This window comes from Anabrus simplex, chromosome 1 (assembly GCF_040414725.1).
Source record: "Anabrus simplex isolate iqAnaSimp1 chromosome 1, ASM4041472v1, whole genome shotgun sequence".
NCBI classification, from domain to species: domain Eukaryota; kingdom Metazoa; phylum Arthropoda; class Insecta; order Orthoptera; family Tettigoniidae; genus Anabrus; species Anabrus simplex.
In genome coordinates, this window is record NC_090265.1 from 517,021,152 (window position 1) to 517,033,689 (window position 12,538).

The 12,538-nt window shown below is 37.5% G+C and overlaps 1 protein-coding gene across 2 annotated transcripts in view; it reads left to right on the forward strand.

The window, feature by feature from the left end:
- The window catches only part of LOC136868747 (zinc finger protein 665), a 114,335-nt gene that overhangs the window by 9,576 nt on the left and 92,221 nt on the right, over positions 1 to 12,538 (forward strand). Inside the window, exon 2 of one of the 2 annotated variants that reach the window (XM_068227109.1) lies at positions 8,710 to 8,870. In XM_068227109.1, coding sequence (XP_068083210.1) covers positions 8,834 to 8,870 — 37 coding nt within the window. In that variant the 5' untranslated portion in view covers positions 8,710 to 8,833. Of the gene's footprint in view, positions 1 to 8,659; positions 8,871 to 12,538 lie in introns of both variants that reach the window. The other variant, XM_068227110.1, reaches the window with a different exon arrangement.

The window sequence follows — 12,538 nt, forward strand, 5'->3', positions numbered from 1 at the left end:
CGACCAGCTTGACACGCCGTTAGGAGAATACAAAATATATCCATTTGCTAAATCTGGTGACCGTTCAACCCAGGACTTTGGACATATAATGCATATCAAGGGAGCTCACAACAAATTACTCCGTGACCAATCGGCTATCCTCCAACTATGATCAGACTACTTTGCTGATATCAGCAACAAAGAATTTACACATCCACCAATTGCATCAGCAACAAAGAATTTACACATCCACCAATTGCAAGTCCTGCTCCCACCTTCAGACCTGTGCCCTTAATTACAGCCGAAGAAATAATGATAGACATCAAGGAGATAAGGAATGGGAAACTGACTGGCCCAGATAAAATACCAGCAGAAAATGGAAAATGCTCAAAAAACCTCCTTCTGAATTGAATGCTTCGATGGACTCTTCTACCAGATCATCACTTTCTCACACATGGACAATTAGCACGACAGTTCCAATTTGGAAAGGTAAAGGAGATACGAGCGTCTGCTTGACCTACCACTCTATTAAACGCCTCTGCCATACATTGAAGATATTCGAGTGAGTGCTGGACATCAGACTCAGAAACATTATCAATATAACAGCCAACCAGTGTGGATTCATTAAGGTCTGTAGCACCATTGATGCAATCCATGCCACCTGCCTATTGATGGAAAAACACAGTGTGTATACATGGCATTTCTAGACCTGAAAAAAGCATTTGACAGAGTCCCACACAACCTTATTCGGTGTGCTCTTCACTGCCGTGGTGTTCCTGAAGTCTATGTAAGCTGCATACAACTTCTACACCACAATATCACTAGTGTGGTCTGGAGTTCAGCTGGTATACAGACACTGGACACCTGGACCCTTCTTTTCGCAGATGAACATGCCTTGAAGTCCAATACCAGGTGCAAACCTGGATGGATAGACTGGCTGAGAATGGACTACGCTCAAACCTCTAGAAGACTGAATACCTAGAATGTGGTCCCCAAACTTGTGGTGTCATCACAATTAATGGTCAAGACCTGCAGAAGAACATACGTATTAAATTCCTAGGGTCCATTGTCACCTCACACGGCGATGCAACTTCTGATACCAGGATGAGTGTAAACGCAGCTTGGCACAAGTGGAGAGAAGTCACTGGAGTCCTCTGCGGTAAAAAATGCCTCAGCATATAAAATTAAAAAATTACACCATCAGGGTACACTTAGCGGTCATTTAAAATGTTACCGAATTACGAAAAAGGCTCTTCATACTATGGAGATGCTTCGATGGACTCTTGGACAGGCTTGTTGTGACCGCTTGAGAAATGCAGGTGTATGACAAAGATTTGGCGCGTTGCTGCAGTTGTGGACAAAGTAAGGAAATTCGTCTCCACTTGTATGGTAACATAATTAGAAGGCAGGACTATTTACTTGTAAAACCAGCTCTCCATTTTGATCCAGGTGGATTACGATCACGTGGAAGACCATTAAAACGGTAAACCAACAACATCCAGGCTGATGTGTGATGTTGGCTTTCAACATGAAGATGTCGGCAACAGAGTGTAATGGACGAAATATAGCAAAACAGCAGACTCTGTATGCCAGGATATCAGTAGGAAAGAAAGACAGTATCTTCTTTATTTGGTTTCTGTTTCACAGCTGTGTGGACTTGATTATTTCATCATGGTGTTTCCTTTTCCCCGTTGATTAAACTTTTGACTCCACATAGGTTTTTAGCTTCACCCACAAATATTTCTTTGAAAATCTTTCACTCTCCCTCTACGTTAGTAACTTCACTCTTTGGCAGGCTTTGTTGGATTCTTGTATTGTTCCTTCACTTCTTCCAGTTTCCATGTCTTGACCTTACATGATTTCTTGATATTCTTGATAAACTTGACATCAACTTTATAATGGGGTTAAGAATAGATAAAGGCAAAGAAAGAGGATGAAAATTTAAGAATAGAAATTCAGATATATTGGATTGGGCCCAGACCATATGTCCCCCATATATCATGTGAAGCCAGATAGAGAGGTGAAGCAGTGAGACTCAGAATAGCCTAAAGTTGAGGTACCAGCTGCAAAAGATTAGAATAAAATAGAGATATCTCTCCCCTTACCTTTGGAGATTCATTCACTTTCTTCTTATTCTTATTCTTCTTCTTAATGTACCATCTTCTAGCGAAGGTTGGCGGTCAACATGGAAATTTTGAATTTGGATGCAGCGACATGGAACAGAGACATCGTGTCCAACCCATACCAGACTATGAGGTTCTTCATCCATAGAGTTCGTTGTCTAGATTATTTCCTTTTATTCTTCCTTGTATAACAAGCTGCAGGATTCTGTTCTAATCATTCCGCATTACATGGCCGAAGTATTCCAGCTTCCGCCTTTTAATGGTCAGCATGACTTCAGTCTTCTTTCCAAGTCGATCCAACACCTCGGAATTCCGGATTCTGTCTGTCCACGAAATGTGAAGCATCCGTCTGTACACCCACATTTCGAATGCTTATAGTCTTTTGCAGAGGGCTTGAGTAAGTGTCCGGCCTTCCATTTCATAAAGCTGCATGGAAAAGATGTAGGCACGGACCAGGCGGAGCCTTAGGTTTAATTGTAGGTTGCGGTTGTTGAGTAGTTTCTTCATCTGCATGAAGATGCTTCTCGCATGTTCAGTGCGGACCCGTTTTTCTTGGCTGCAGTCCCGTTCCTGGTTGAGGTACAATCCTAGATACTGGTATTGGTGAACTGTAGCGATGGGTTCATTGTCGAGAGTGAGCTGCACGTGGACGTCTTGCCATTTACTGATGACCGTGAATTGGGTTTTCTTAATGTTTATCTTCAGTCCTCTGTTGCTGCAAGCAACATTCACTTTGTCTAATAATGCTTAAAGGTCTTCTGCATTGTCTGCTGGCAATACCGTGTCGTCAGCATAACGGAGGTTGTTTAGACGTTCCCCGTTGATAATGATGCATGCCTATGGTAGACAGTTATTCAAGTGCTTCTGCAAGGATAGCTTCTGAGTAAATGTTGAAGAGTAGAGGCGATAATACGCAGCCTTGTCAAACGCCACGGCGGTTGCCTATTTCTTCTTCTTGATTGCTGCTTTCTGACCCCAGTACAAGTTGGCAACAATTACACTTTATTTTACGACATATGTTACTCATAGCTGTTTATTGCCATTCTCAAGATAAGACTTGTAATGGTTGTAATTCAAAGTTACTGCATGTTAATTATATATAACGTGTTTGTGATACCGTATCCAACTACCAGTGTTTGTTTAATTATAACAAATATAACACTGTAAATCAATGGAGATACAAGTAAGTAATTTATAGAGAGACAGGAACATGAATAAAACACCATCTCATCATGTTTCTATTACTTGATTTGACACTTGTTTGTTCCTTTCTATTACTGAGATGTAAGTAAGATTCACATGCTGCATCGAGGTGGATGATGAAATACGATATGTGGTAGGAAATAAAACATTTATGTAATCCAAAGCATTTAATATATTTAGCAGTAACGTTAACAAAACTACTGTTATCTTTGAGATATGTTAATCTATTTTTCTGATATATTTAACTGAAAACGAGATATATAGTGGTATCATGTTGAAGATAAAGGGTGTTTTTAGTGTTTTTGGCATAGTAGAACAACTTGATTTGGGGCATACTGATTGTGAAGCCTTAAATGTATATGACTTGAGAGAGATTGACTTTACAAAGAAAATTTTGTCTCTCATCCTATTCAGAACATACACATGTCCATCATTGGATGGAGTAATAATAGTCACACATGTTTCAATTCGTTTGAGCCATCTTCATAAAAAAAAAAAAGGTTAAAGTTATGTACATAATTTATGCTAAAAATGTGTTAAAACATTAAGGAAAGAATGAAAAACAAGAGACATGACAGAATTAAAACAATGCAATATATACACAATTCCATCATTAGATGGAGTAATAATCAACTCGTTTGCGCCATCTTCAGTGAAAAGGTTAAAGTTATTTACATAATTGATGCTGAAAAATGTGTTAATACCTAATGAAGAAAACAATGAAAACAAATGAGACATGACGGAAACAAACTATAAGTGACTGTGGCTAGAGCCCTGTGCTGATATAGAAAATATTATCCACATCCGGAGTTTCTTAATTCGCATCCACGAATGGTTGTCTGCATCCGCAAATGGTTATGTGTGGATATTGTAAATATTTCACTACAGTATACTACACCCAAGTTATTGAAACGGATAGATCCACCTATTCAATTCATCACAATGTTATAAGATGAATTCTAACATTTTATTAATAATGAGACTGGTTTTGTTGCGTGTATGCATCATCTTCAGCCATAAACTTGGAAAAAGACAATAACACCTTAAGGTTACAAAAACAATGTGTAATAAATATGTACACTAAACTTGTGAATAATTAGTAGAAATTGACATGATTAGAAACATGAGACGGGAACAGTAACTTATAACACTAGCTTAGAAGTTCTCTTTTTCTGAAAATATAGTACCAATTCCTTTTTGAATGAGTAAGGTCTTATACGGAGTTAGAGAAGATACTATCTGTTCTCCCGACTACACACGTCACACACGCTGCCAGAGGTCCCACCTTGAACAGAGAACACAGTCTAGCACACTGGGGCAAATATGGTGTCCGCCTCATTTTCACATAAAAAATTATAAAATTATAAATACATAGCAGACCAATTCCAACCATAGCTTTGTTAAGGTTTATTTTGAGTTAGAGAAGACCTGCATTTTACCATGTAAAACGGAGCTTGAAGAATTTTCACGTTCTTTCCACATTCAAAACTTGTTACGTCAATTTTAAAATATGTTAAGTTATTTTAAGAAAGAACACCACATACAATTTTAATGACCAGTATTTCAGTCAGTGCTTTGAAAATGGTTTTTGACTGAAGCTCCTAATGTTTTTTTATCCTACATTTCAAGACTCGGTGAACTTTCTTCGAGAGGACTTTCACTTCGTATAAGACCTTACTTATTCAAAAAAGGAATTGGTGCTATATTTTCAGAAAAAGAGAACTTTTAAGCTAGTGTTATAAGTTATTGTTCCTGGCTCACATTTTTTTATCATGTCAATTTCTACCAATTATTCAAAAGATTAGTGTACATATTTATTACGTCTCCGAAGACCGTAAAAGTAGTCAGTGGGATGTAAAGCAAATAACATTATTATTATTATTTATTACGCATTGTTTTTGTAACCTTAAGTTGTTATTGTCTTTTTGCAAGTTTATGGCTGAAGATGATGCATACACGCATCGAAACCGGTCTCATTATTTATAAAATGTTATAATTCATCATATAACATTGTGTTGTATTGAATAGGTGGACCCCACTGTTTTGTTCCCATTATAATACAATAGGCCTGATACCTGGCACTATAGTAGACACCCTACAGTCGCAGGTTTATGAGAGATTTTCTCTTGCGACAACCATTAACATATTGACCTTTGTTCCTTCCTTCCATTAATTGCGGGCAGGAGCCAGTTAGGCTTAAGTGATATTTACGACTGTATGGTCTCAAGGCTCTTTATATATAACCATTCTCCCATATCACTGTCAAGGTCGCCTAACCACAAGCAAAAATAAGAGTATACTTGAGTGAAAATCAATAAACTTCATTATTTATAAATTATCAGCAAAATTATCCGCACTGTGTTATAATTTAAAAACAGGACAAAATCACTGTGCTAAAGTTCAAAGAGACAGTCTTTCTCCGTTCAGTCAGCATCACAAATAGTTAAAACTAAGGCAAACACACCTAGCCAACAGTGGACATGATCATTGAGAACGGGACTGCTAAAATTGAGAAGGTCAGGCCTTTCGAGAGTGCAACTATTAAAAAAATTTGAACTTCATTTGTGGTTTTCCACCATGTGTCACATACATTTTACCTGGTACGTGTTTCCCCTCAAACTTAGTTTCTCAAGTTTTTTTTGTTCCACTCTTAACTATGTGTGATGCTGACTGAACGGAGACAGACTGTCTCTTTAAATTTTAAGCACAGTGATTTCATCTTGTTTTTTAACTATAACACACTGCAAGTTTTTTTACTAAGAGGTCCACAACCTTGCCATAATTAGAGCCCTGCACGGATGCGGATATCCGCGGACTATATGACAGTGCGGATAATTTTGCTGAAAATTTATAAATAATGAAGTTTGTTGATATTCACTCAGGTATACTGTTATTTTTGCTTGTGGTTAGGCGAGTTTGACAGTGGTATGGGACAATGGTTATATATAAAGAGCCTTGAGACCATAAAGCCGTAAATATGATTTAAGCCTAACTGGCTCCTGTCTGCAATTAATGGAAGGAATGAACAAAGGTCACTATGTCGATCGTTGTCGCAAGAGAAAATCTCTCATAAACCTGTGACTGTAGGGTGTCTAGTGCCAGGTATCAGGCCTATCGTATTATGTTAACGCTCGGATACTCATTCATTTTGTTGTAGTACAGAGTATATTCTTTGCCAGGAATGTTGATACTCTCTATAGCTGCCTGTCAATGTTGCAGTTAACTGGTGAGTATGTTTCCGGCTTGACTAGGCACACCGTTTAGGCGCCAGATTAATTAGAAGCCAGCATTGCTGTTTCAGTGCTGGCAATGACCGAGCAAAGGAACGTCGCTGTGCAGACGGCCAAGTAGATATCTTTCAAATCAGTCAGTGGTTAGATGAAAGTAGTAATAGTATTATTAGCGATGATAGTGACGATAGGGAACAGGATATTTTTATACACAAAATACACCAAACTGAATCTGAAGAAGGTACAAGCAGTGAGGAAGATGCCCTGCCCGAGTGTCCGGCGACAAATGACGATGCAGGCACCTGCAGCAATAATTCAGGATGATTCACTGCCAAGGACAATTTCAAGTGTCTAAGGGATCATCCACACACTAATGTCCATAGAGTGCATAATATTATCATGCACTTTCCTGGCCCGAAGGGAATAGCTCGTATTGTGTATTGAATGTTTAGAATGTTTTATAGGTAGCAATATAATACAAATGATAATCACAGCAACACATATTTATAAAGATGATTTAAGAGATATGTTCAAACGTGATTGTGATACAAAATTTACCATTACTGCAGAAATAAGTGCTTTTATAGAGAGCTAAAATTCCTTAAAATGCTCACATGAACTCCAAGACAGTTTTTTAACCTGATATTGTTTTTATTTCCATGCAAATATGTTGTAATTTCTGTATTTGTGTGTGTATATATATATATATAAATTTAAAAACTGTAATTCTTTTATTTCTGTTTCCATAGTAGATTTCCCTTAGTGTGAGATGCAATCAAATTTTCCTTCAAGAGTTTTTATTTCCTCTTCTCAACAAAAGAAAAACTTACATATGGTCTTCAAATTTGGCGTTGAAAATGTATATATACTACTATTTAAGATATTATTACCAAAGAAACCAAAAAACAGTGCATACGAGACATTCAGTTTGAATTTTAGTTTGGGCTACGTATGTAGCCTGCGTGAGTAACGCTGCGTCTATTCCTAGCGCGAGTGTCCGTGGGTTAAGAGATTTATTTGTTTCAGTAACTTGGGTGTAGTATAATGTAGTTAAATATTTACAATACCCGTGGATAACCATTTGCAGATGCGGATAACCATTCGCGGATGTGGATGCGGATAATATTTTTTATATCCACACAGGGCTCTAGCCATAATCACTTATTGTTTGTTTCTGTCTTGTCTCGTTTGTTTTCATTCTTTTCTTCATTGGTTTTAACACATTTTTGAGCATCAATTATGTAAATAACTTTGACTTTTTTTCACTGAAGATAGCTCAAACGAGTTGAAACATGTTTGACTATTATTACTCCATCTAACGATGGAGATGTGTATGTACTGAATAGGAGGACACATTAAATTTCCTTTGTAAAGTGAAAACCGTCAATTCAGAATGATCCTAATATATTGTAATTGAGGGAGGTTGTTTTGTTTTGAAATGCTATATAGACGGAGTGATTCAATTTATTATAAGTGCAGCTTTTAGGAATGAGTCAGCAACATAGAAGCATGGAGAAATCCCAATAAATATATGTTTGGAAACTAACCATTTTAGAGCTATGATGTAAATACATTTGCAACTCTTACAGTGCTGTTCATGCTCTATGTTCCAGACACAGGCACCATGCTCCAGATTGGATGTCAACAATGTGTTGTGTTTGTAGAGCCATTTGAAGCATTTGTCAAGGTACTTCACGCATTTTCTATCAAAGAGATGACTGACATCGATATCAAATGGTCACATTATTGTGTGAGGTGCCATTAGTACTGCTTCAAATGCTGCTACGAATAAATGATGTTGATATCCTACGTGAAGCCTGGTACCTGCAACATTAAGCATGATTAAATCATATTTCTGAAATGGTTGGTTTCTGGACCTACGTTTATCGTGACTTTTTTCCTTGTATCTTTGCTCTGTATACCACTACAGTTTGTACCTGTAATTTTGAAACACTCTAAATGAGAGAAAATTGCGAAAGTTAGTGGTAGAGGTGATTTGTTAAATAAATCCACTTAGATTTTTGCTAGAGCCCTGAAACAGTGTGTTCTATATAGCAATTGTTCCATATTTAATGCTCTGATTGTAATTTGAAGATGTGCTTTGTATGTTTTATATCATCTTAGATCGGATAATGCCAGTGGTAATATCCTGACTTTTACTTCATTGTGTGCAGTTTTGTATGGATTTGGTCGCATACCTTGGAGTTGCCTCTCAAAATACAACTACCGTATTATTAATTTCAAGTGGAGAAACTGACAGATAGTGACTGCTCGTTGTACATCAGATACATCTGTGCCATGGAGCCAGCATTTGAAGAGCCAGAAGTTGCAAAAGGTATAGCGCCTACTGAATTTTTTTCTAAAAGTTTAATTTTCATCTTTTAATTTTGTTTCTATATTACATTTACTATTAGCTGTTGTATACCTGTCGTTGACAGGTTAGTTTTTGTAATTGCAGCAGTAATACCATCTAGCGGAGCACCCAGTTCGTTTAGACATCTCTTGGTATGGTATGGTATGGTATGGTCCTGATGCTATTCTGTTTGTTACTGTGATTAATTGATAAAAACCTCACAGTAGCTGAAGGTTCCACTTTCCACAAAATTTGCTGCAATGCGGGATCTTCAGGGTGGGTGAGGATTTGCCGAAACATCTTCTCCACATCTGATGTCATGACATACTTATGGTTGCAAAATCTAAGTCATATTCATTATTTTCATTTCCCCCCATCCAGCTCTTACGAGGTCAGGATGTTGATGGTACTTCTTCACCATTGCCTATCTTTTCACCACTCCTCTTCAGTAATTGTATTCCAGTCAAGTCTTTTTTTTCTTATTCTTTTCTTGACAGTCTGTCCATCTTGCTCTGGGCCTCCCGCTTGCCCTCCTTCCTCTATCTTAGCCTCCAATCTAAGTACGATGTGAAAATGATCTCACTGCATATTAGGTCCTATGATGAGCTTGTCGTTGAGTAACATAACAAGTAATTTCTTTGCTGAGGCATCGAACACCATTCTGACTTTAGTGGTGTCACTATATGGATGTACCACTGCTTGATGGGGTATGAAGTATGAATTCACCACTTCTTCATTTTGGTTTGTTTCAATCAAGCTCATATGCCTTAGTTTTTGACAATCGTCAATGAAATCTGTGTAAGCAGTCTTGAGTTCTGGTTGTCTGTTTAATCTCTTGACTAATGATTCTAGTCTCCTTGGTGCATAATTTTTTGATTCTCCAAGGATGACGTCTGGCTTCATTGGTAGACTTACGGTGAATGTACTTGGTTTATTCTTTGAAACAGTTCCTGTGTACTGCCTTTTACATATTCTTTCTTTGGTTATGTAATGTTGAATTTCCAGAATTGACTTGTGCTTCCAGAATATTTCCATCTGATCTGATAATTGTTGACTGCTAATTTTTATGCATGCAGTTGTTGAGTCTTGTTTATTCTCTAAAACTTTGCTGCCTATAACCCAACCCAATTGGGTGTTTTGCAGACCTAGTTGACATACAACTTCATTTTTGGGTGGACCCATGACTGTTTTCCTATAGAGTCCAGCACCAATCAATATATCTATGTCCCCAGACTTGTTGAATGTGGGGTGTGCCAAGCGAATGTCCTTTGGAATAATACCTTGTCATTCTTGAGTTCGAACTGTGGCAATCGTTCTGTTATAAAAGGCAAAAACCAGAAATTCTGCTTCTACCTGAAATCCATCATGCCCTGAAGCAAGTTGTACTCTGGTAATTCTTTTTATTTCCACTTTGGAGTAATCCACTCCTGTGATTTATTTGCTGCTCTCCATGTTCAGTAAACCAGGCTTCTTATACAGATCTCCTTTTATTAGATTCAGTTGAGATCCTGGATCCAGTAAGCCTCAGCATGTTTTTCTTCTTCCAGGAGCATCTTTCACATCAGTTAAAGCCATCGACAATAGTATTTGCAATGTTATTTCTTTCACCAGGCTTGCACTGAAAGAAGCAGGTGGATGCTGAGATTTGACACAAAGGTTGTGTGCACTTGTTTGTATGCAGTGTTTTGTTTCTGTTCGTCGTCATGCTCCTCTGTATCTAAAAGTGGGCTGTGTAAAAGTCCACATTTCTTGCAATTCAATGTTCTACAATTTTCTGCAATATGTCCTGGATTCAAACAGTTATGACACTGCCCTTTTTCTCAGAACATTTTCTATCTGTGTTCTACTGATCATTTGAGTAATTCCTCACAGTTAAAAATAGCATGACTTCCATCGTACAAATTACAGCTTGTCTAAGTGGTTGTCATAACTACTTTCTTGATAGGTTGTTTGTTCTTTGAATTTGTCTTCATGTTCAACATCTTTTTTTTGTTATGTAACAACATCATATATGACTGGGATGTGCTAATTCAATACGGTGGCAGGTTGATGCATGTATCAATGGTAATGGAGGGTGGAGAAAAACTTAGGATAATGATTCGTAGGTTTTACGGGAATAAAGAGAGAAGAAAGCAGGTTGTGAGGAACAGCAGTTACAAAATTTGTTTAAATAATATTGTAAATATAATAATGACTGATTAGAACGACTTGAGCAAAAACAATAACCAAATTTTACAATTTCTTTATGGAGTGCATAACCTTGAGCCATATAGCCACCGTCTCTACACATAAAATATGGATTACAAGTAAGACCGTTGTCTTATGACAGCTCGAATGTCCAAAATAACTGAACAAATTTAGGTATACTACTTGAAGGCTGACCAATGTCAAACCAATCATAAAAATTTTAAGGAAATATTAACAACAAGAAATCTGAAGTTAATCGAAAAATCACAAAAACGAATATTGAATTTAAGAAGGTAGAATTGGACGGCAAAAATTTACAAAATATGTTATTAATAGATTACAAGATATTGAAGAGGTGAGTTCTATAGCACTTGTACTCCTCCAGGGAGAAAAAAGTCCAACAAAAGCTTCTCTGAGAACAATATCAAAAGGCTTTCGGCCACAAATCTAAATGGCTGGCAATAAATATTCCGGGGAACAGGTTATCACCACAGAACAGATGAACCAGCTGCTCTAAAAAATATCCTTGAAAAGAAAAAGACATAATTATTTAAAGATGCTGCCGAATAAGCAGAAAGAATGACGAATAACTCACGGAAAAGAGCAGAGTTCAACCTGCCACTTAAAACATGTCTTTGGTTTTTTGTTGAAAATAAGAAGTCAGCCACGGTAGTGGCAACAGCAGCTACGTTTTCAGCTGCTTGACGTGCTGGTGAGATCTGTAATTGCAGGAAGTACACACGTTATCGATGACGAGGTGGTTAACCTTGGGCCAGAGTGCTGATGAAGGAATACGGCTGAATGCATACGGCCAAGGAGCTGCCGATGAACGTGTGTGTTTTGTGTGTGGCTGCCAAGGTGTGAGTGCTCTTAAGCAAGCCAGGAGCTGGTGTTATGTAGAGCTGTAGAAAGTTCTCAAAGCGGCAAACGAAAAATAGCGCTAGAAAACTAACAGTTAAATTACTAAAAAGAATGACAAAGACTAACAAAAAATGCAAAGTAATTGGAAAAAAAGTCCGTAAAGAATATTAGCAATAACATGAAATAAATAATTCAAGAAAGTAATAATAATGAATTATTAAGATTAGCCAGTGAAAAGAAGAGAGCAGCGGAAAAGAAAGGCAGATAGTTTCCATTAAAACTGTGGCGTGAATGTGTGACAAAAGGGAACATATACGGAATCAGTGGAAGGCTACCAAAAGAGAAACCACATTAAAGGTAAGTCCAGTATCAATAAATATTGAATTTAGTGAAAGGCAAGGGGTACCGAGAATGACGTAAATTTGCCAACAGACTTCGCGTATGTTCAGATGAAGCATGAACCAGAGGGCATTTTGAAAATATCTTGTGAGAAGGAGTTCCGTATGGTTTGCTGGTATGTTCCGTTCCTGTGTGTTTCCCATGATCAATGTACTGTGTAGAGTTGTAGAAAAAGAGTTTTAACATTGAAATCCGTTTGACAT